At 44.6% G+C, this 25,592-nt stretch overlaps 1 protein-coding gene across 1 annotated transcript in view; it reads right to left on the bottom strand.

Annotated features, from left to right (window-relative positions):
• The window catches only part of SCML4 (Scm polycomb group protein like 4), a 68,584-nt gene extending 43,999 nt beyond the window's left edge, over positions 1 to 24,585 (bottom strand). Inside the window, exons 1-3 of the mRNA XM_027693831.1 lie at positions 24,377 to 24,585; positions 23,543 to 23,705; positions 2,025 to 2,225 (exon numbers count right to left, since the gene is read on the bottom strand). Of these exons, the coding sequence (XP_027549632.1) occupies positions 2,025 to 2,225 (201 nt within the window). The 5' untranslated portion in view covers positions 23,543 to 23,705; positions 24,377 to 24,585. The remainder of the gene's footprint in view (positions 1 to 2,024; positions 2,226 to 23,542; positions 23,706 to 24,376) is intronic.
• Positions 24,586 to 25,592: the final 1,007 nt, after the last annotated feature.

Here is a 25,592-nt window from a genome sequence, read left to right as displayed (position 1 = left end):
CAACATTGTTTTTGTTGAATTACAGATCAAATGTAAATGCAGGAGTAAGAAATGGGGGTCAGTAGGACAAGCAGGGGCAGAAGGGATTTGGTTTGATGAAACTCTGCATACAAACTTTCATTGTGGTATTTGGCAAATCACTTAATCACCTCAAAGACTCAATTTCACCACATCTCCAAAATGTTATTATTCCAGACTTGGATGGCTCTGATCTAAAGAGCCTACAAGTCATGCAGCTTTACTGATAATAATTAAATTACTTGAAATGAATAAAGTAAATAAATATATGAAATAATGAACTTGTAATAACAAGTACCCCAAGTAAAGCAATTCAGATGTTTCTGTCCTGGAGGTTTATCTTAATACAGAAGTGAAAAATAGTAAGTATTTCCATATTCCACATTTTACAAAACACTAGGGAATTTGCCCATCTTTCTTTGGACATGCAGCTCTATTTTGGACTACTGCTATAAAATTCCGTGGTAATCCCAAAAGGGGCACCTGACTGCTGTCAGGTTGGCTTTGCTTGGCTGCTGCTCTTACATCATTCACATTATCAGAGAGAAAGCTTTTCAAATATTAACCTGCAGCTGGAACTGTTTCTTAGTCATGCAAAGTCTGTTCTCAACACACACAAACACAACACTGAAACTTCAAAATGTGTCCCCATATCAGAGAGGAGTATGGATAAGTTGGGAGAGCATAGAAAGACATGGGAGAAGGCACAGGATGAGGGTAAAGCACTAAAGACTGAGGTACTGATGGCTATTGAGTAGGTGTTGCACAGCGGGATGCCAAGGATTAGGGGATTCTGGAAACAGGATGCAGAGCAGTGATTAAGAGGGCAGGCCTTGAAAGAAGAGAAGAGGCTGGATGGAGGTTAGAGGATAGGAGGAAGAAGGTCTGGCAGGAGATTGAAAGGGAAAGACAAGGATGAGGGTACCTTGCTCTAGATAAAGTCCAAACCCAAGGAATTCAGCCAGCAGCACCATGCATGGGACCTTGTTGCCCCCCGTGACAGGAGAGACCCAGGGAAGGGTAAAGCAACACCCGAGGCCAAGATCTTCTCCAGGAAAGGCTAGGTCAGCCTTGTGCATGCCATGATTGTTCTATTCACTTTTCTGTCTTGACATCAGGAACTTAAGCAGCTATTATTTTCTGACAGTCAGCAATTTGCCCTCCTTGTGTAACAGTCTGCATGTCTGTATCCGTGCCCAATAAAAACAAGGAACAGGGAGGGCAAGCATGTACAGGCCCCCCAGTTGGCTGCAGACAGAGATGGAGAGATTAACAGAGCAATCTGCTGACCACAAGACCCCTCACTAACGTAGCTAAGTTTCACTCTCCAGCCATCACAGTCCTCCCCTCAGCATCACAGTCCCATTTTTGCCTGCTCTGAGGCATAACTGTGGTGCTGCTCCCACTGGTGCTGAGCCAACTTGCAGGTGAGACTCAGCTAGCTGGCAGCATCGGAAGGGCTTAAGGTGCTCAGGGTTTCTGCCTTTCTTTAGCTCTGCCTGCACACCGGGGTTGCATTGACAGCTGGGTATGATTATCTCATAAAGTGAAAAAACAAATAATCAGTAAAATCTCATTATTTCCTAAAATGTCCCTTTTTTACTTTTTGCTTTGGAAATTAGCTTTTTTTTCTCATTTCATTTCCACTCTCCTCTATTTGTTTCCTTTTCCATTCATTTTGTTCAATTTCTAATCACTGTTATTGAGAGAGAAAATGAAAGTGACAAATGAGAGAGAAACCCTTCCCTGAAGGTGTGCAGCCATCTCACACAACACTGTGGGAGATAACTTATTTTCACACAACCCAAATTAAGATAACTTTAGAAAAATAGATTCCCTCTATTTTTTGCCAGCTCAGGTAGATGAGAAACCATCTTTTCTTCTCTTATGTTGCATTGCTCTACCCCATGCTTGCACAACTTTGCCTCCATTCCTGCATTTCAACTGAAATTCTAGTAGAAAATATATTGAAAACCAGCAGGAGGTGGTGAAAATCACTTATCTACCTTGTGTCCAGGTTTTCTCCCTCTCTTCTTTGGGATCTTCACAATGGGCAAAGCCCCGGCCGCTGCCGGGAAGAGGTTGTGAACAGCCATTTTGATGGGCGCTGATTGGAGCGGGGGCCGCCCTCTCTTCCTCCCCACCATTCTGGGGGACTGCATCTCCTCAATGGCCAGGCTGGGGTCCAGGCATGGCAGGTGGCTCATCTGCCCCAGGGAGAGGAAAAAAAGGGAAAAAAAAGTGCTTTTAATTTCGTTTTCATTTTAGGTTTTTCATCCAAAGGCAGTGTTCTCAATGCTGCTCTTTTCTCTGTTACCATTTATCAAAAAGGAGCAAGAAATACACCACAGATGTGTGTTCCTGAGTAGGATTCACCTGACCACAGCTGGTTCAGCTTCTCCAAAGCGAAACAGACCCCTTATGATTCCTGTTTTCTCTCTGTTGACCATGAGTACAGTGGAGGAAGCTGGCTCAGATGCTGAGGTGCCTATTGCAGGTGTCCAACAGGTAAACTCCACAACAAGCACCTTGACCTGCATCCTGCAGATAAGCATGATGAAGGCATGAGCTTGCAGCCATCAGTCAGTGCCTGCTTTCAGAGGGGGTTTGGAGTAGATGACCTACTGAGGTCCCTGCCAACCTGGTGTTTTTCCCCAAATTCTGTGGTTCTGCAAATCCTGCCTCACCTCAGAAGCACTACCAATGCCAAAATGGACTTCCCTCATCTTTATACACAGCACTCTTGAGAGGAAAGGCTGTACTAGACCATGAGGTCGCTGGCACAAGGTAGCCATGTTAGAGGAGAATTGCCAAACATTTACTCTCTGCACTTTTATAACATCTCTTACCATGCATGTTATTAGTGGGCTTTTGGATGTACTCCATTAAAGCAGTTACTTCACCACCACTCCATGCAGCTGCTGCAGTTGAGCAGGGGTAACAGAGTGGAATCTGGTCCATTTTCCTCTGTCCAGATTTTAATAAAGAAAAAAAATATACAACCATACACAGAGTACCAAGGGAATATATGGCATTCCTCACAGCTTCTAGTAAGGGTCACATACTAACAAAGGTCAACAAAAAAACCCCAGCTGCTAAAATATGTTTTCAAATGTTGGTTTGTCCAGGCATTTGATTTCCTGCACGTGGGCAGAATACTAGTCCCAGTCCTGCCTGTATACCTCACTGGACATAAGGGTCTGAGCAATTCTCATGCTTTTATTATAAGCCTTGTGATGGCAAATATTTTCAATTTCATGCTCCCTCAGGCCAGTAATAATGGAAGACTCCCTGCCCTCCACTTTTACAAAGCAGGCTCATAGCCCTCTCAGCTACAGGGAAAAGCCTAAAGATGTGGTCCAGGAGCATCCTCTAAGCTCAAAAAAACCCATAAAGCAAGTAAAAGTCTGTTTATTACTACATAAAACTACAATTTTTTAGAAAATCTAAAAAAAATTCGAATATACAAATTTTTCACTGCACTTCAAATTTCACAATTTCAGAATCCAGTGTGATTGGACTGACTGGAGCTGACATTTCTGGGAATGAAATTGGGTTTGCTTACCCACATAGTGGGGAGGGTACCACTCGATAGGGGACTACAGTGACAAATATCTGTAGCTGGGAGCTTCTTTATTTCAAAGGCAAATATGTTTTGCCTAGTCAAAACTTTGTAAGCGTGACTGACTAAAAAGCAACTCACTTTGCTGGTCTTATCCCCTCAGTAGTTTACACAATGTGCTGTATGATAAAAAAATAGAGAGCTCCCAGCCATACCCTCCAGTAAATGTATTTATTTGCAATATATTAAAAACTGTGTGTTTTTAATAACACTAGGGGTATCTGCTCTGTTCAGACAGATCCATTCCATACGGTGGGACTTACAGATTGGACTATAAAATTTCCAGTCTTCAACATCACCTGCCTGAAACTCTCATGCAAATACTGAATGTCAAACATCAGATCAGAGCAAACCTGCAGTGCCTGATTTACCATACTGTTTAGTGTTGCTGTGGTTGCACTCACTCTCCAAGCATGCTCAGCCAGCTCAGGAACTCCCTGAAAGCCTGCTATGGGGCTCTGATTTTTACCAAATAAAAGCCTTGCGTGACTGCAGGGAGTATCTTTTCAGGGTTAAAAGCATCAGGCTTGACACAGCAGGAGTCAAATGGAAAGGCTCTGTCTATCCCGAACATCCTTCTGTCTTTAGCAGTGTGCATTTTCCTCCCTGTAATGCTTCTGAGGAGTACCCTCGGTGTCTCTTCCATCTCCCAAAACAAAACATTCCCAGGAAGTTACATTACAGGCTATCTGCAAGGAGGGAGTTCGGCAGGGAAAGGAAATGCAACAATTACGCTGGATTTGGCACCAAAACCCACTGTGAAAGCCCAGTGCTTCAGGTTCTGCTTTTCAGTCTGCTTTAAACAAAGCCTGGCAAGATAAACCTTTTGTGGAGGAACTTGGCAGAGGCTGCAGAAGACAAGTCCAGCCCATGTTTGCTTCCTGCTTGGGGAAGGGAGTGCTTCCTGAAGAGTGGGCTGTTGGTGGCCATGAGGCTGTGAGACAGAGGCTATGGACCTGAACTGAAGACCCCACTGCATTGCTGGTATCAGATTCTCCTTTGGTGGTAAAGGTAGCTGCTGTCACCTCAGAAACTCCTGAGAGTTACCAGCTCCTGAAACAAAAAAGCTATTGACCTAGAGCACTTCTTTGACTGAAATGTTGCTTTCTTTTGCAGTGGTGGAGTATTAAACATGTGATGGTCAGGAAATACACTAAATGTTAGCAATCACAGTTTTTTTGTCCTGCTCTTGACACTTATGACATGGTGCTTTGACACAAGAACCAACCGAACTGTGCATGGAAAGATCTCAGTGTAACATACTGGAATTGATACAGCAAAGACTTTAAGACAACTTCAATACATAAGCTGTTGTTATTACCCTTAATTACAAGTCCAACTGTGACTTGATTCTCCTTTCTTGTTGCTAAGGGAAATGCAAGCACCTTTGGTGGCATTTACTGTCATGCTGCTGTAGATCCTGGAAGGCAAGGGTGTTTCCCAGCAGCAGAGGAGCACAGCAGACACTCAAGAACTGCCTCTGCCTGACAGTGGGCAATGACAGCACAACCTCTCATGACAGCCAGGAGGAAACTCCTGGGCAGGCTGGAAAAACACACAGTCAGACCGCAGGATGGCCAGAGAAGCCAGAGGGACAAAAGGGCTTGCCTGACTGTCCCACAACAAAGTCAGTGTGCAACCTTGGAATGACTTTCCTAGGGCAGCTCTGACTGCTGCCACAGCCTGGGCTTGACCCACAGCTCTGTGCTGGAAAGCTTGATGGCTTCAAGGCAAGTTACGAGAGTTTGATGCAATTTATGGGCAAACTCAAGCAAGCAAATTACAGGCTACTAAAAAAAGGTACCGCCTCAGTTCAGAAATCACTGTAATACAAATAGCCCAGGAGAGCATTTTGGGAGGGAAATCAGTATACGTTTGTCCTGTCCTTGTACTTTTCCAAAGGCACTAGCTTTGGATTGCCAAGGATGGTGCAGCTTCATTCTGACCTGGGTCTATCACTTTTGTACTCTTAGTTTAAAAATAACAGCAGAAAACCGCTTTGCATTTATGGCTTCTCATTACTTAGCACAGAGCTAGGCACAGGGTAACCTCTCTTTAGTTGTCTCCCAAACACTGTCATCTGGAAATATAATTTCCAACCCTGCCTTCCACGTTGCACCACCAAACCCCAGACAGGAGGCAGCAGGAAAACACTTCTCCTCACCTCAACACCTGTGCAAGCACTGCAGAAAGGATGAAGACTCATCCCCTCTGTCAGCAGAGGTTTTTCTGGGACTTCAGAGAATCCTGAGGAGCACCCTGTGCACAGTGGTCTGTCCCAGCTGGATGCCAGGTGTGGAGAGAAAACATGCCCTAAGCCAGCACTGGTGACCTGTAGGATGTTTCCAGCAGCCCATGCTTTGCACCATCCGTGCTTTGTACCATGTGTTGGTGTATATGCTGTATGATTAGCAACACAGCTACTGGCAGCTACAGCTGAGAGCTACAGCTAAGAACTACAGTGCACTTCCTCACAAGCTGAGTGGTTTTGATGGATTGCAAAGATGTGTTCTTAATAAAAATAAATGCCTGCAATAAATGCAGCTTTTAACCTGCATTCCAGTGACTGCAAGGGCTGAAGGTAAAAATACCACATTAAATTTTATATCAGTAGTTCCAGAGGATGATCATTTAAACTTGATTTATACCAGGTCTCATGCAAACCTGAGCTTAGACTGGCACTGGGATGACACATAGGGAAGGAACAAGCTATTTTCATGCTGTAAGCCAAAAGAAGGTGCAGGAGTTCAGTCAGGTAGAAAATGTGCCTATTTCACAGCAGCTGAAGGAGGATCTCTCCCATTACAGCCATTGCCCCCGGCTACCTCAGGACTGACCCAGGAGTCCCTGCCAGCATTTGAAGCCCTGCCTCCAACTCTCGACTCCTGAAGAGATCTACATACCCAACAGCTGAATGTGTGAAAAATTATAAACTTCTTGTGATCTTGTGTGTCTTTTCTTCAGCTGTTGTTCAGGAAAGCACACTCCTGGGGAAATATCACGTTACTAAATGAGAAGGAGAGGATACTTTCCAGACAGTAACATGACTATTTTCCCCTCTTTCTCTGTGCACGGCAGGGCAGCCCTTTGACTGTGACCGCTCAGAGATGATGGTCGTCAAAATAGGTGAGCAAAATGAGAAACATTGTCAGGTCTGAAAGCCAAGCTTTATGCCTGTATACTGGTGCTGGTTTTTTTTATACCTCTATACTTCTATCTTTATGCCTTTATATATTTATTATTCAGGGACATGAGGCATTACATATCTCTCCATTATGAATACCAAAACAGCACTGTATAGTGAATGAAAGATAAGTGTTTAGTGAAGGAGACAGTAGGAATTTTTGCTAATAAAAGCATTGAACCAATATTCTCTGCATGTCTGAATGTGATTGCCTAATGACCTTGCATGGTGAACACCCATCTCACTATAGCTCAAAGAAAGGTCACAATGATTTTCATCTATGACATGAAGTTCTTCTTCAGCGATTTGCAAAGCTCTTTTCTTGCCTGTTGCTCTGGGGATTGAAATGAGAAGCTGCCTCTCTGAAGGACTCTCTTACCCATTTTGACCTTAGGAAGGGTATTTTTCTGTAAATCTTTGAGATTTTCCAGCCAACGGGATAAAAGTAGAAATGCCTATTTTCCCAAACCAATCATTAAAGAAAAAAATAACACAAATATCTGTGCTAGCCATGGAAATCAAAAAGGGGATCCAGTCCACCTAATTTTAAACCCCAGTTCATCCATCACCTCAGTATAGGTACCTCTGGTCATTTTAGCTGTGATCTCTCTTAAACCCTGTGTCATCTGCCAAAATATCTTAGACGCTTCAGGTCGTCTAAGGTAGTACTAGATGACTATTTTAGACAACCAGATAGCTATAGGGAGTAATTCAGTAACAGATGAAGACAACTAAATGCCTACATTCAAACCCTTATACAGAGGTGTCTCTGTGTGTCCTGGATGTCTGACCTCCCACAGTGTCAGTGGAGATATAGCCAGTATGGTTGGAGGTTTGGAGTCAGATATAAATGTAGTTTGTAGTGGCTTCAGTGGCTCTAGGGTGCACTGATCAGGTCTAATTTGTCACTTCCTCGTAGACACCTCTATTTAGGTGTCTTAAACTAGAACTAATTTTATTTCTAAAAGTTGTGTTTGATTTGTCTATTTTATACCCAACATTGGGATGAAGCTCATCATGTCCTGTGTACTTGCTTCTTCTGTTTATAAAATAAGTCCAGAAAAAACCCTCTTTTCTAGATGCTCTATAGCATCCATAATGCTCATGTGAATCCCACCCTTGGTCGCTCATGCTTACATGACAGTGGCCAATTCTGTCTTATCCTGTGTTCAGGATATTTCTGGTTAATAGTACATTGCATTGCAGAAGAAAGAATTGTCTTTTTGTAAGTGAAAACTCAAGTTTCACAGGCAAGAAATATGAGATTCCTGGGTTTGCCTCAGCCTCCTCGTCAGGCTCCAAGTTAGGAACTTACACTTTCAGTGCCTCACTTCTCCCATAGTGCCCCACAACACCTCCTCCAGGGGCTGGAAGACAACCAAACATGCAAAGCAACTTGCCTTGGAAAAGACCAGCTCCTTGCAGCAGGGTCCAGGCTCGTCACACTCCCATCACCCCAACCACTGCCACATGTTCTTTCTCAGGAAAAAGTGGGAAAAATATTTCAGTACATTCCTATTTCAACACATTCAGTCTTTTGGATAAATTTATATGTTTCCCCTCATAGTTCCTAGAGTAGTTTATTTTTACCAGCTATCTTATGTTTTAACCATTCTTACAAGCAGTTTAGAAAACGTTGGAGAAAATACAAACACCTTTCTTCTGCTAGAAGCCACTCCCAAGAATATTGATCCTTAGGTATTCAAAAAAAAGTATTTGTGAGTTTTCTGTACACAGAGTAGTGCTACAGGGAAGCCTGTAAACAGGTACAATAGGGGTGAATGTGGGTTTTTTGCTGGGCTGTAAAAACATGGGTTTCTAATGAGCTATAATCTCTCGTTAGATGTGGCAGCCCTATATCATGAATCTCCCTCCAGAAAAAAAATTAACTCTCCTTGATAGAACCAAAAGTAGTAGCAGCATCCAAAACAATGTATACTGACATCCATCACTGCATAGACTTCACGTACCTTGCCCTGGAGCCATCGTGTCAACCAGTGACACTGTGGGAGATGGCAGCACCAGAGGGCTAGATGGGCAAGTTTTTCTTCAGTGACATAATTTTGCGCCTGAGATATGCGTGGCAAAGAGTTGGTTCATTTTTTTAGTCTACTTTCCTGCAGAGTGGGAGTTCATATATTTACAAATTCATGATCTCCTTCCCTCCTCATTTTTGGACTTCTTGACTTGTTTCAAACAGACCTAACGGGGCACAAAGACAAAAGAGGTGCAAAGGTTTGCAGGTGTAGTGGAAATGTGTAAAAGACAGAGCTGTGAGATGCCAGTTGTGCTCTTACAAGACAACGAAAGCAGAATACACAATATAAAAGCTTCCATACTGAGAAAAATTCTTATGAGACCTGACACCCTCTCAGACACCAGAATCAGGCAATTACAGGTCACCAATTTATAGAAAACCAATCATTCTTCTCTCCTCTGCTCAGGAAACTACCTGGGGCTGTTCTTTCAATTGCTGTGCTTGACTGTGTGCCCTGCCTCATGGGAACTGAAGGAGGTGCAGCAGCCAGTCTGGGCATGGGTGTCACACTGCTGCTTGGCTATTTACATCTCAGAAAATGGCATATTTCCCACTGCAGATGGTTTCAGCCCTTTCTACCTCCATGTCTCCAGCTCCAACATTCACTGAACGTTACAGTACAACGGCAATTGCACAGCGCTTTATTATTTGCCATAGGATCCAAATCAAACTGACTTCAAGCAAGAAAACATCTTTTTACTCTGGCAAACCTGTCTCAGTGCAGCAAAACACAGCAACGTCTCTGCCACAGGTGCTTTGTTGGCTGCCCCAGGCTTGCAAGTGGCAGAAGGGGTCCTGCAGCAGGCTTGCTCTTCCACTGCTAAGAGCAGGTCCTACCAAGTGTGACTGATACTTTCAGTTGCTGTGCTGGGGTGGGAAAGAACTGGGCAGTGTCCAGAGCTGTACTCTACCCTCTTCTCTCTCTTCCCATCTGAGTGCCATAATAAAGAGGCAGTGAGCTAGTAGGAAAAAACCCACAAGATTCTTCAAAATTCCGACAAAAAGTATTGATGGCATCTGCACCTTTTCTTGTTACTAAGAGCAAAAGAAAGAAAAAATGGTTCCTTGTGTCTTCTTACAGCCTGATTATTTTTTTAAGTTAAATTCAGCAGCAGCGACACTGCTGTCCTTGAGGAGGCATTCTTTTGAAGAATAGCACCCTGGTGACAGCAGGTAGAGCAGTATCTGTGTGCCCTCTCTCACTCAGGTTTGCTTAATGAGCCAGAAGAACTTGAAAACCCTGGTGAGAATGGGACCCCCAGGAACAGCCGAGACCAGCCTTGTCTCCTGATCTTACCTTTCTTCATTTGGCCTGACATTTTTGTTGCAGATGAGTAGCCTGTAGTAGGGAATTGAGGGAATGAAACTTTATGCGGAGTGAGTGAGCACAGGCAGAGCACCAAAGGAAAGATATGAAAAATGGATGCAACAAGGCCACGTGAGTGGCAAGGGTCACTCTGCTGAGGTGGGCAAGCCAAATGTGCACAAAAAAGGGAGAAAGCAAAGGCAATTCTTTCCTTCTCTCTTATGTTGAGCTAGTATCACCACTTCTGATATTGAAGACAAACAAGTAAAACATGCCTGGACTTAGTCTCCCACTGCAAGGAGCTGCAGGAGAGGGTGGGGTTCCTCTTGCAGAACTTTGCCTCTGACTGTAATTTATTGTTTGCGAGACAAGGTCCCAGCAAAGAACTTGGATCCCTCCTCTCACTACCCTTTTACCTCCTGCCTCAGCATCTGTGTATGCAGAGGTGCCATTTCATTTTTCTAAAAAGACCCTCTTAAAATCCCCTGTCCTGAAATCCTGACAGTGGTAAAATGAAGTGGACTGCTGGGGCAGCAGTTCAGGAGCTGTATAAAACCTCTTCTGTGACCTTGGAGAGGCAGGATGGAGATCTCAGGCTGAGGGCTGAGGATTATAAGTTTGGTATTTATTATACAAGTAGATACTCCTGCAGACTTTCAAGCTCTGTTTGCCAAGTCTTCCTATCAGCCTGCCTCCACTTCACCTCCTTACACTCCCCATCTCATCTGAGCATTCTCCCCTTGGTGCTGACAGGCTGCAAAGTTTCAGAAGGAGGTAGGTCCTCTTCCCCACTTCCTCACCAAGCCATTATACTCCTGCTTAGGTGGCTCATGAGAGCCTGCATCCCTCACCAGCATCCCTCTGGATGTAGGGAGGCGTAGAGAAGAGCTGCTGCCTTTCCAGGCTGCAATCAGCCTCCACCTGCTTCTCTGCTACCCTGCCTCTGGCCATGTGCAGTCAGGACCAAGTGACTTTTCCAGTGAATGGGAGGACTGTAATGCAGAGCACATAATTCTTTTCTCCCAGAACTACCAGATGTGATTTTCCATACCAAGATTCCCCAGCTCAAATCCCAAGTACTGGAGATTCGAACATGCCCAGTATGTCTGTCATTAAGTAATTAATTATATGACACTGGAACAAATCTTTCTGAAAATACATGAATGTTCAGCCCATAAAACTGAGGCTGAGATTCTGAGCCAGCAATTAAACTTAAATTAGGCTTTGTATTGTAGCAGGTCCTGTTTCACACATTCAGCCAAACTAGTTGAGACACCCTGGTTTCTGATCACGCACTTTGCCAGGGTGATTTATAGATTGCTTTCCAGAAGTCCTCTTCTCTTCTGCCTTTTGCTTTGTTACCAGGGACTTTGTGCCGTTAAGCTAACCTTCCTGAACTATAGGCACACAAAGCAACCCACTACTTCTCTAACTGCACACAAGTGATATCGCAGCTGGGGAACCCGAGGTGCTCAGCAGCCATGTCTGGTCCCCCTGCTCCTGCATCATCCCATGTTCTGCCTCCCATTCTGCTAGTAGGAATAGCCAGCCACTGACTCTGATGATTTCTTTCCAACACCAACACACTTGACTGGATAGTACATACAAGCTGATGTTCCTATCACAGGTATCTGTCCCAAGAAATAAATTCACCCCCTAAATCTGAAGAACTGATATTACAAAAGTCAATAGGAATAGGGAAATATCTTTTGTTGGACAGAGGGCAGGAATTTCACACATTTCTCACATAAAGTTAACTTTATTCCTTAGAGATGTGATGCACTTTTATATTACATTTTGAGAAATAATACTTATAAAAGATTCATCTTTTTTCTGGCATAAACAGGAGTAGCTCTTATGTTTCTGTCTATAGAGATTTCAGGGACCACAGATTTTGAAGATGCCGAAAGCTTCCACTTCCACACATGAGAGATACATTTATATTCAAACCACATATTTTAACATTGTAATGGGACAGCATAAATAAAAGGATATTAATTTATTAATTAAGTTCAGGAGCAAGAACAGCATGTGCATCACTTGCTAGTGCCTGCTGTGTTACCCAGGACTGTTTGGGAACTAGCAGTCACCCCACTATCTAGTTCCCACTCCACAAGAAAAACTCTGGTGCCTAAGTGACCACTAGGCAGACTGGCAGAGGGTGGTGGGGGTTTTTCAGGCCATTAGCTGTGACTTTGCCCTGGCACACCCTTTTTTGGGAAGATGAGCTCTGGCCACTTTCAGACTTGCTGTCTGCCTGGACACTGGATCTGTCTTTGGGGGAGTCCGCAGGTGGCACTCAAAATGCAGAGTGGATACATCTGTAACAAAAACACTCTTGGAAACCGCAAAATATTCTGGACCTAAGACTGAACCATGGGAATATCGTGCAGCAAATTAACAAGGAGTGGCTCACTGTAACTGGGGAGCAAAGCTTTGCTAACTGGGGCTGATTACTAAAGCACATAGCACCTAGAGTAAAGTTTACCAATTTGACTATATCTGTAATTTGTTTTCTAAATAAATATATAACCTTCACTTTTCAGAGCTGTTTTCACCCATTTCCCTCTCCAACAAACCACCATTTTCTGTTTTCTAGATGATTTTTACATAATGTTTGGCAACAACCCTGTTTTCATCACCTAGAAACTCAATATTCAGAGCAAAACCTCTCCAGCTGGCTTGTGTGTCAGAGTCTGCATACCTTGGGCAATAGATTTTGCAAAATTGCACTGATTAAATGTCTGCTTTTGCTGTTCTTTAAAAAAAAAAACACAACCCAGATGAAAGGTCCCATTGAATGAATTTTCAGTTGGTTTGTGCTTGCAAGTGCTTGCAAGTGCTTGCAAGTCACTCATGGACAGATTATAAGGTCTTTGGGGCAGCACAGTGTTTTAGACAGTTGGTATGCGTCTCTCTTCATGAAATCTCTGTGATATTGCAATGGAAAGGAAAAGGCAGATTAAAATGCTCCTTGTGTTTCTCTTGAAAATCCAAGGCAGTCTCTAAATGCCAGTGGGTCAGGTGTGTTTCAGATACCCACAATAGAACTGGCAAAGTGGCCTGCTGAAAACTCCTCCTTCTGCACCTTAAAGCCCAAGGTCAGATTTATTCTCTTGTGTTGTAATTCCTACAGAATCCAACACCATCCGTGTCATCATTATGCCCCAAATTTTTTGTCTGAAGCCATTTTCTCTCAGAGTTTATCCTATTTTCCCTGCAAGCTTTCTTTGCTCCTTTATCATCTCTGAGAACAGATAATTTTAACATACTTCATTCAGAGAGATCTTCCACACTTGCAAGGAGCCTGCAAGGGGCTGTGGCACGGTGCCATCCACAGCACATGATGACTGAAGCCTCCTGAATACCTAGAGGGATTTCAGACTTAATTCATTTCGTTTTCCTTCCACTTTCCTCTAATTATACATTCCCTTATGGAGCACCCTCTCCTGGCCTTCCCAGTGCATCTTTTCTCTTCTGATGCTTTAATACACCTGTGTTGACCAGCCTGAGCTACCCTCTCTAGCAATCATCAGGCAGCAGGTCCAGAGTGTCAGGCTTTTCACTGTCCCAAACTTAGCATAACAAACTGTGACTGTAGGCAAATATGACCTTTTCAGGGGCTGACTTTATTTATTTATTCTGTTGCCATTTATTTCTTTGTTGTAAAAGAAAAAGAAAAAAAAAGTAGTACTCTGTCTCCTGGACTTACTAACAATACAAAATTAAAATATTTCTGACTAGCAACACTTCTTTATGGAGAAGCAATTAAGACTGCAGTCACAGCCTAGGACACAGGCTGAGTACAGGGCAAGACCATCGTTTCCAGTTCCAGTTCCTCTGCACTTTCATTTAGCTGGTAGAGTGCCAGACACAAGAGCCCCCATGGTTACATATGTACCTGCGTGCTGGCACTGATGGTAAAAATAACTGAGGCAAGTACAGCCCTGTTTGCCATCAGACTGATATATCACATAATCTCACGTGATGTTTGGGAAAGCCAGCTCATCTGATGTCTTTAAGCACACAGATGGGCATGCATGGCAATTTTTGCCTTCTCTGGTAAGCTCTTCCCCTCTTTGGCCCCAGGGACAACCTCCCATAGGGCTCACTGTCATCTGCACTCACCAAATCATGCTCTGAGTCCCCAAAAGCAACTGAGAGGGGCTGAGACATCATGTCTTTTTTTTCCCAGCTTCCCGCCTGCTCTGAAGCTTTCACCCAGGCAGGATGATGGGCTGCTGTGTGCTCATCATCCCCTCCCATATGTCCCTTTGCATGAGACCTCTATATCTGTGGAGCTAGATATTAATGAGTTCAAGAGAACTCCCCAGACTCCAAATTAATTAGAATAAATCACCCACCAGAAGTCTCAATCAGTCCTGCTCTCCTCCTTTCACAGAGGAAGATGTTCCTGCGTGCCTCCCTCCAGATCACATACCCCGATCACCCTTCATTTTCTTCTTGTCATATGGCAGCCTACTGCCTGCACAGGTAAATAAATGACTGCATCATAGAATCATTTAGAATCATCTGAAAAGACCTCTAAGATCATCAAATCCAGCTGTTAGCCCAGCACCGCAAAGTCCACCACTAAACATCAGCCCTTCCCTGGACAGAGCATCTTGCTTCACGTGATCTACACTGGCTGAGAGATAAAATCCCTGACACGAGGTTAATGGTAGTTCACCTGAGCAGATCTTTCTTTTCAACAAAGACAAAGAACTGAGTTTCTTTGCCACCTCAGCATTGGTCCCTGCTGTTGGCAGAGGCTGACACTGCTAAGTGTATAAAAATAATGGATAAGGATAAAAAAATCCATCATAATTTTTGCAGTATTGTCTCCCAGTTTAATAACCTCATTTAATTAGAAATCATAGGTAACAGCCATGGCAGGCAAATTTAATACAATTTCTGAAACACCTGAGATTACAGGAATTTTACTATCTCTAATATTCCTATTAAGAAAAATGTCTCTGAAGTTGAAGATATCTCCCAGATGTCTCTCCCCATACCACACAGCTCAAAGCCAACCATCCCGGAGGACCACCACAGGCCACCAGGAGGTTATCGGGTCTGCTGCAGAGTTCCCCGACACACACAAGCTCCTGAATGCTCATGTAGCAAATACATAAACCTGTGGTCATGCAGGGACAGGGCAAAACATTACCCACCCAGCTGAGCTGCACAGAGCAAACGCCCCAGTGCCTAAGCACCTTGCAGCAGCAGAACGGCATTTATCAAAATGTAGGTTTTCCCAGCTGGCTCTGGGATGAGGAACAGTTTTGTTTTACAGCCCTGAGTCCAGGGTGAGGGCTGCTGGGGTCTATCTAATGTAATGCCAGACAACGAGCCCATCTTCAGCATCAGACAGGGATTTCGAGAGATAGCTGGGTCTGCACAGGAAGTGGGCTGAAATACCAACATGGTGGTCGGTACCATTAGCCTAATCACTTGATTTTTTGTTTCAGAGCAAATTTGCATCTAGTCAGATGTAAAGAAGAGCTATGTTTTCTGTTTTTCCTTTAGCATTACCCAAAAAGCCCATGTTCCAAGAGGGAAGGATATTTGCACAGGCTTAACTTCAGTTGCCTAACACAACTACAGCAACCCCATAAGGAACACAATGGGTGTGCCCAATAAACACAACCAAGGAAAAAGCAACAAGTGATAAATATCCCTGGATTATCAGACCTGCAAGGTGCCTCCTGAGCAGCAGAGCAACAGTGCCACGTGTACCCATGTGAGGCTTCTGTCTTTTCTGGCCAATAGGAAAAACAATATGCTCAGCTCTGCACAGGGTGTTAGTGTTGATGAGGGAGGTCTGGCAAGGAGGATGGTGTAGCCAGAAAACTGGGAGCATCTTTTTCACCTCACTGCTCTCCCATATCCAAGACAGCTGAGGGGACAGCAACTGCAGATGAGATTGGACTGCCTAGTGCCAGTCCCAGTCTCAGTCCTTGCCAGCAAGCTGAGAGCATGGCTTCCATCCTGGCCCAGAGGCAATACAAGCTCCATGCTAACAGAGCAGAGGTCCATAAGAGGCAGTCTGGGCACCGGGAGCTGTAGAAAGGACAAGTTTGGGTTAAAACATTCCCCTGAGAAACAGTACAGATCCATTTCACTGGGTCTTGCAGAATTTCAGTTTCAGCACCATGGACTCCCTGACATTCCCCGTGAAACTCAGTCAAAGGCACTGTGCTTCCCCTTGGTGCTGCAGGGAAGCCAGAGAGAAGCCCCAGTTCCCAGCTGGGACACCAGGACACTCAGCTTCAGTCTTCACTGCATGCCCTTCCTGCCCTGGCTGCACAAAGGGTTTTGAGCTGAGCCAAGGTCACAGCAGGACTTGCACCCTCCAGGCATGTTGCTGCCGTTCACCCAGACAGAACAGGAGGAAAAGAGCTATGCAGAGGTGGAGCAAAGCCAGTTTCTTCCTGGAGCAGAGCTTGCCCATGCCTGCAGCCTCCACAGTGAAGCTGGGCCAGTTCAGCAGCCCCCAAGGGCTCCAGGCAGCCTGCAGCAAACCTCCCAATGTTGCAGAGGGACATCATTTTTTTGGGAAGGCAGACATACACTGCATACATGGGTAGAGCCCAGCCATGCTGCTCACGTACCCGCACAAATGGGGCTTCCCAAGTGAGAGAGTAAAGGCAGGAGAGCCAAGCCTGCCAAAACCAGAAGGGTCACTGCAACCTCTCCTGAAAGGCAGTAGCATTGGGGCACGCAGCGGGGTCTTCAGGTGGGAAACGGGGAATGCCTCACCCAGCTGCACTGGGAGCTTAGAAGGGACAGAGGAACCCCTCTTCTCCCAGCTCTTGCATCCCACCCAGCAGAACTGTCCCCACTCCACAAGGAACACTGGTTCAGCAAGGACTCCACTCCAGAAAACTTCCTTCCCCTGTGTCCCACTGAAGCCTGAGGGGCTGCAGTCACCTCTGAGTGTATGCCAGTTCAGATGAGGCACAACAACCTAGATGACAAGAAGCACCCTCTCTTCCCACATTTTAAGGAAAACTGATCAAGTATCAACACCAGAGCAGTGTTTTAGATTGCTAAGCATCCCCTTGAATAACTAAACAGCAGTGAGTAACATGTATTTACATACATTATGGTCTATTCCCCCATCGGAAGGCGATTTGTGTAGATAACTTCCATTAAAGTTAAAGGGAGTCATTCACATAAATCCTTGGCACATTAATGGCCAACGAGCCTCCTCTGTGTAGTAGTTCGTGTTGCTGCATTTAGTGAGCGCAATATAAATGTGGCCAACTTAATATGCAAATAAATTCAAGTATTTACTGAGCCATAAAAGATAGTTACTAGGCACATCTCATTCATCGTTTATAGGGAAATAGATGGAGGCTGCCAGTTGAAACCGGGAGATAAATGCTGTAAACACTTTTTTAAGGCAACAGGGAAAAGGGTACTGAGTCTCCACATATACATAAATAATGATCATAAACAGTTTCTTGAAGACATCTTCTCTTCTATTTGTTTTTACTCTGTGTATGTGTCTTTACTACACATCTGCATTGAAGCACTGTTTGTTGCATTGCTGTTGCCTGCCAGTGGCACTGGAGTCCCTTTCATCCCTTGGGGCCAGAGCAGGGCCATGCCCCATCCCCGGCTCGCTCACTCACTGCCTCCTTGGCAGCTGTAGGAAGGGAACATGCTCACCTTGAAAAGACGGGCCACCCACTGCAAATCTCTTTCCCAGCATCAAAATATGAGCCTTTCCTTTAACAGCACTCAGTGCAGGAAAGAGGAGGGAGACTTTTTTTGCCATTTCTTCTCACAGATGTTCTCTTGAGAATCTGCACTGGCCATTTGCAAAACAAAAGCCCTCACCAGGTCTGCGCTTTTCTAAGGCAGAGAACAGACATATTCTATGGAAAACAGGTCTTAAAAATGCATCAGATAAGGTATTACTGAAGCGCTCCTTTAGTTCTCTGTGTATGATTTTTAGGATGCCATGCCAAATGGATGTGTCCTCCACGAGACATTTCTTCCTAGTGGTAATAAATGAAGTAAAACTGATTCACTTCTTTATTCTTTCAGATGGAAAACAAGAAAAAATTCTCTATCCACATTGCACAGTTCTGTAGGGTAGTTCCCATGCACTTGCTCATGTAAATATGCAGATACATATGTTAAAAGAACTTAATCTACCATTAGACTCCACAGCGTCTACTTGGTGCTTTGAGGTTTTTCATGGGAGTCAGCAACGAACGCCTAGTCTTTCCAGAATCCCCATGTCAGCTCTGACCTGCTGCATCTATCCAAGCTTGAGAGCACAGCACTGAAGGTATGCGGGTATCTTCCCTGCATAGCCATATGTAAGCTGAGACAGAGAGCCTAGCACCACCACTGTGCTTACCTGTCTGCCTGGAAGGATAGGTCAGGATGGCCAGGCACAGTGTCAGCTCAGCCTCAAACAAAAATAAAAGCAGAGACAAAAAAAACCCAAAAAACCCCCCAAGCAATCTCTTGGGTTCTTTAACATGAAATCTCCTCTTGTAATGTCGCCTTTTGGGTTTACCCTTATCTAAGACCGCAGAGCTCCCCTTTCTGCCATTCAGTGCCTGCCTCTCCTGTCAAAATCTCTTCTGTCCAACTATTGTCTCTGACCAGGTTTGAAGACCCCTCCCAAATCTTTGCTCTCTGCCTCCAGTCATGTTTCTCTCCCCGCAGTGCCCACAGGTGCTGATGGCTGTAAACCTCTGATTATACTTTGGAAATCAGATCATTTTACACACCAACTCTGTAAAATGGAGCCCCCACAACAAAGCAGCTTGTGCCCCTACCAGTGATGCTGTGCCCCCTGCTGCCTCCCCAGGAGAGTCTCCAGTGCTTCTTGTAGCACGCAGTACTCGCCTTATGGCTCAGCTCTGCCCACTCTGCACCAGAGTCAGGCTGTGCTGTGGGGTCAGAGAGCAGCGGGAGACACTTGGAGAGCAGGGGATAGCCAAGACACTGATTTTGGGGCAAAGGGACAGGAAGTAGCAACCCAGCAAACAAGACCAATGGTGGTCTCACTTCCACTTTTCCTCTTTCCTGCCTTGATAAGCTAGGTGTTTGAGTGACACATTTCCTCAGATTGGAAGTTTATAGAGTGCCTAAACACTTGTTGGAGTCTCAGGATGACAGCTACGGTAATTCTCAATGAATCTGACTGTGTCACAAGACAAGGTCTGGGTTAAAATCTACCTACCTGTGGTATCCTCCCTGGCAGGGAGGCAGGCAGGCAGGCAGACAGGTAGGTGAGGTGAGGGGACAGCTTGTCATCACCATTAATGTCCTAAATGTCCTCACTATTAAATCCAAACCACTTTTCAAAGGAAAAGCACTCACACTGAAACCTTGGGTGGGTGACATCTGCAGGAAGATGGGCTGAAAGAAGAAGGCACCTCTACATTCCCTGCACCTCCCAGCAAGTAAAATATGACACGTTTCTGTCGTACCACCTTCACACCATTGGCACACAAGCAGAGATATGGAGAGATGGAAGCAAGCATTAGAAAAATGTATTTACATAACAGAGAGGTAGGGCAGCTCTCAGAGGCCCAACTTGCAGCAAAAGGCACATGCACACTTGCTCTCACATCCAAGGAGCATGACACAGAGAAATACAGCTGATTTTTTTACAAATTTTTAGAAAATATGGACGATGTCACAAGGAAACACCTATCCTTTCATGTGCTGTGGGGTTACCCCTTTGTAGCTCTCCCTGGGAAAGCAAAGCTTTCACAGGTGCCAGCAGAAGTCCAGCAGCTGAGCTGCTGCTGCTCCCCAGCACCCTGTGCTGAGATGGGAGCCAACGTAGAGAGCCAGGCACTGCTTCACTTCCAGATGTAGAGAAAAATATATCTCTACCAGAATGCATTTGGAATAGAGCTGCAGGTGGTTGTAGCCAGCTGCTCATCTCCCAAGCCAGGATCTGGGAGCTGCAGCATGGTGGCAGGAAGGTGGGCAGTGCCTGCATGCGAGGACAGGGTTAACAAAGGAGTGAGACCTTAGGCCTCCCCCTGCCCTACCCCCTTTCCTCCTGCCCCCAGCTGAAGCAGATCTGCGTGGGCACCCAGAGTCTGTGCATGCCACGATGAAGAGGGAAGCAGACCCTCTGCGAGGAGAAGAGTAACCAAAGCATCCAGAGAAATTCAGGGCCCAGCTCCGAATGCTCAATTTCAGTCACACATGTTGTAAATGAAGAAAGTGTCAGGGAATACTCCTGGGAGCCCCATATATATAAATACTTGAAGCAACAAGAGCAACAGCTGGCTCCTGCAAAAGCTTTTGTCAGTCTGACATTCTGCATGCCAAGCATGCTGGCGTCCATGCATGTGCCAGGTAAGAGGAGCAAGAAACCAGAGGCATATTCCTGGCCACACTGCCAACTAATGTGGGAAGGAGACCCCATCCTTTGCATCCCATACCCAAAGTGAACAGAGCAACAAACTCCTAGGCAGGGAGAAACACTCTAGCATTTATAGCACCATTTCTTCTGTATGATGAGAATCACCGTTAAAGATGGGGTCAGTATAAACTGCAGGGCAACAGCAAACTGTTCAGTTCAAGAGAAATTATTCATCCTTCAGTGGAACATAATTACACATCCAGATTCTCTCTGGGCAATCCTTTATTTGGGCCAAATTTACAGTAGTTCCTAAAGGGAACAGCCAATCTTAATGAATGACTTACAGGTTCATCATCTTTATGAGATTTTATTAAAAAAAAAGAATATCAGCACTTTAAATCTTTAATTAGTAAATTATAACTTCACCTTCACTGCACATTGCCTCTTCTCCATTCAGTCATTCTCATTCATAGAAAAACTTGGTACAAAGATGCTAGATTAGAGTATAAATTCTTTTCAATTTGATTAGTCAATAGCAAATTAGCCAGAACCTTTAGTGCAGCCGTATATCATGATTCTGTTTGGCAGAGCAGTGTGTAATCTCCTGACACATCATTTTTAATGAAGTTTCCGTTTTAATATACAGCAAAATAAAGAGAAAATTTTACTTCCTTTTTACAGGAAACAAATTCCACATAAGGCAACTTATTACGGCAGAATTAATACATGTAATTAATTTTTCCCTGCAAGGTGAGCCCGGAATATTTTTCTTTGCATAAGGAAACCAATTATTCTTCATTCTCACTGTGAGGAGATTCACCTGTTAAATGCTGCACCTGCTCTTAATGGTCAGCTGGAGAACTCAGATGGGAGTGTTTTATGTAAATAAAGTTGTCTCCTTTGCACAGTTTTAAAGCTCTAGAGAACTACTTCTGTAGGGCAGGATTCTATGGAATTAGGGTATTTTTTCTCTTCTTTTTTTTTTTTTTTTAAGACAACATGCGGCCACTGAGTATACTTTATGGAAGTGAACTAAAATGCCCTGAAGATAACAGGGCTTTACTGACTTCAGTGTTATCAAATATAAACATTTTGCTTCACTCAATTTTCAACAGAAATCATTGCTGTCTTACTCTCATCAACTATTTCCTGAAGCTCTTCCTTACGTGAACTGTGCTTTTGCGCCTCATATTTACTTGCCGGGCATGTGTGGGTTCCCATCATTTGCAGGAGGAGTGCCTCGGTCTTCCATTTAAAGTACACTGGAAGTTTCCAAACTAGTGCTAGGAACATGGGTTAGCCTTAGAGATGTGAGTTCACAGTAGGAAAGGAGCCCCTGAGTACCTCTGGGCAGAACCCCCTGAGAAGTGGTGATGCTGGGGAATTAGAATCATAGAATCATAGAATATCTGAAGTTGAAAGGCACCCACAAGGATCATCAAAGTTCAACTTTGATGATTCAATAAATTAGTTAAATCATCCCATTGTCTATTATCAGGTTTGAGTTGGATCCTACCAGAGCTGGGTGCTGGGGGAGTCTGCAAGGATGCCAGAGGTGCCAGCATGGCCAGGAATGAGAAGAATGGACACATCCCCATCGAGAGTAGACACAACATTGTCCCAGCAGCGAGGCTCTTGCTCAACTGCCTCCCTCCAGCAGCACTGGCCTGCCTGTCTCCTGTTACCAAGCTTGAATGGACAACTGTCCCACACCCCACTTTGTGACTTCACTTTGCAACCTGTGACCATCTTGGTTTTCTTCCCTTTTTTTAATATTACCTACATTTGAGGGAGGGAAAATGCTGGGGAGACATCTGTGTAAGGTCACATTTCAGCCTCCTGAAGCTCAGGGTGTCCCCACGTACCATGATCGGGTGCTATATCACATTTCTCTTTCAAACTTTTTCTTTTTAATATGTAAAAAAACCCCAAATTTCTGTGTCAAGCATGGAACTGAGGGAAAAACTTCCCACTGCAATTTCTTCTTTCTAGGTCCCGTGGCCGCCAACAAACACCTGGATAGTCATGTGTTCCCAGCAGGTGAGAAACCTCATCGCAAGTCACTGATTGCCCAAGAAAGAAAATTGCCTCTTTTTACCCACTCTTCTCCACAAAACACAGGGAATTACTTGACCTAAACATTTCCAATAAACAAAACACAAACATCTGAGTTACGGTGTTCACCAACAAAGCGTTTCTCAAGGTATACCTTCTGCAAAGTTTCTGATCTCATTCAGCACATGTACTTTTCCTGTTGGTAGATTTTTTTCCAGTCCCTCTTCCACACTCCATCACTAAAAAGCTCGTGTCCTTGGCAGCCTTTGTAATCTGAAGAACATGTGTATTCGCTAAATAACTTGTACGATGGGGCAGAGGCACTCTGCCTGATCGGGAAAATCAGTGTGACATCTGAATTAAAATACAAAGTCACCTGCACCTGGAGAGGACTGGGAGACACTTCATCTAAATAAGATCACAAAATCTGAATCTGCAAATCTCCAAGACATATCCTCAGCTGGTGTCAGATGAGGCTGAAGCCAAGGAACTTATGCTGATTTACACCAACAGCTGATTGCCCGGTGCTTAGCTGCACCAGGGACTGGCAGCACAGTGAGATGGAAGATGCTCTAAGTATTCCTGTAGCACAAAGATAGTTTTTAGACTTCAGCTCTACTCCCACAAACAACATTCCTTTCTTTGCTTTACCTCTTCCACTGTGCCTTAATTCAATTTGAAAAGACCTTGGTCTATCCTTGAGAAAAATGTCTTCATGAGCCTCTTTGAAATAAACCCAGGATTAAACAGCAATCCCCCTCCAAGCTGAGAATTCAAGCAACTTTTCTTCTGCAGCTCACCAGATTAACTTTATTCCTACCACAAGCCCCGCATGCACCAATCCCAAAAGCAACTTCTTTCTTCTGCCGTCAGAGGAGCCCCAGGCAAAGAAATCAACCCTCACAGCCATTCATCAGCTATGGAAAGGGAGACAGTGCCCAGATCTCGAAGGCAAAAATACTCACTGAACCACGCTGGGCTTCACCCTCTGTCAGCGAGCAGTAGGCTGCAGGCTGGGACGGCAGCAGGGGCTTGAGAGAACTAAGGAGGGACCATCAGTGTTAGCCAGGTGCCTCCACACATTGCATCCCTGTGCTCCGTCCTCTCTGAAAGTTAGCTTTAAAACCCCTGAAAAGACAAACATAGACAACTGTGCTAAAGTGTGCTCCTTGGCATCTCTTGTAAGCTAGATGCCTGTTAGTCTTGAAGGAAAGACCCAGCGTATAAACAGTATCACTCCCTCCAGTTTTCAGTTAAGGGTAAAAATCCAACTTAGCATCTGATTTGAATATATGAGGAGATTATAATTAAGCTCATTGCTCTATGAACTATACTAAACCCCAGAATATGTGATGTAAATACTGTTTGCTACATATATTGCAACATAAGTGGCTTTTAAAATGGAAGAGGCATTTACCTGGCAGCAAAAAAAAATCACCCGAACCAACTTTTTTGGAAAAGCCCAAAGCCACACTTCATGCAGAGTGCTCTGTAGTTAGAAGTCTTCACCACCTCGTGCACACACACACACACACACGCACGCACACACACACAGAGGCACACTCCCGCTGCGGCTGCCGCGCAGCACAAGCCGGCAGCACAGGCGGATCTGCTGCCTCTCTCCTCACACGAACTGCTCCCAGGGCTCAGTAAGGGTGTGCTTTGGCAAAAAGAGTCTCCAACTGAGGAACTGCAAAGTTACCACATACAGACAGGCAGAACAAGAACTGCTCCTACAAGGCTTGATGACAAACACCAGGCAGAGAAGAAGAAAAAGAAGAAGCATGCTTTCCCCTTACCTATTGCTTAGGCTAAAACACTGAGCAGAGTCTTTAGAGAGCCCAGGCACTGGGACCCAAAGGGCAGAGGACTTTCAGCACTGTCACAGAGATCCCAGCAAAAACCATCTTCTCCCTGTCTTTTAGCATAGTGTAAGTCTCCAGCAGCTCAGCTCTCCAGCTGCAAACATCTCATTAGACTAATGCATTCAGCAGAGGCAGAAAACTCGATTTACCATAGCTACAGCAATGAATTTCCATTACGATGACAGCTTCAACCACATCATGTCCGGAAAAGCAGCCAACCACTGCCTTTTAAAGAACACACGCATTTAACACGCAGAAAACGAGGCCTGCGTGGTGGGTTTCCTTTCTATTTGCAACTACATTGAGAAAAGAAATTGCCATTTCTTTTTATTTCAGGAACTCTGCAACCTGAAAGGTAAAGGCGTTTGGACTCTTCTCACCTTTCAACCCCCCCCCGCAAAACAGCACTATCTTTTGCAATACAGTGCATTGGGCTGCAGTGAGAAGAAGGGTGTTTGCAACATTTCTGGTCTCACTACCCCTCCTCTGTTGCCATGGAAACCGGACTGTAGCATCAGCCCTTTGTCCTACTCCTGCAGCAGCCTGGCCTGATGCTGAGCTTATGTGATGTGCCATGGATGGGAAGGACCAGTCACTCAGTTTTGGATAATTTACATGGAAATTTGGGGAATATCTCTTGGAGTCTTTTTGCTGGCAACACTAATGTGTGTACAGTGTTGTTCACTCACACGCACATGTACTCGTACACAAGCACACTGAGTCGGCTGTGTGGAGAATATTACAGGTATGGCCAGACAATGATATCTGTGATATACAGAACTATCAGTTATCGAAATCATGCCATGGCATTTGGACAGAATGCAGGAGTGGCTTTTCATTGAATTTCCAGTCACTCATTACAAAAGGCACCAGATCTTTCCTTATTTAGCACAACACTAGCAGTTCTCACCATCAAAAAAAAATTTCTGCAGTACATATGATAAATAATGATCATAATAATCCTGCCATGCTCCATTGACTGTGCTAGATCAAATTATCCCAGCAAAGGGACTTGTCACAGTTGTTTGTGAGTGCTGCACAGCTCCCCGCTGCCCACTTCACATGCTCACATATATTGTTACTCAGTATTCATGGCAAGCCAAATGTGTTCCTCACCTCTTTCTTTCCAGTCCCATGAGTGGCTCATCAG

The sequence above is a fragment of the Neopelma chrysocephalum genome, unplaced genomic scaffold (assembly GCF_003984885.1).
Source record: "Neopelma chrysocephalum unplaced genomic scaffold, ASM398488v2 Primary Assembly neopelma1_23, whole genome shotgun sequence".
Classification (NCBI taxonomy): Eukaryota; Metazoa; Chordata; class Aves; order Passeriformes; family Pipridae; genus Neopelma; species Neopelma chrysocephalum.
Note: the sequence above shows the minus strand (reverse complement) of the source record. Positions and strands in the feature narration are given on the sequence as shown.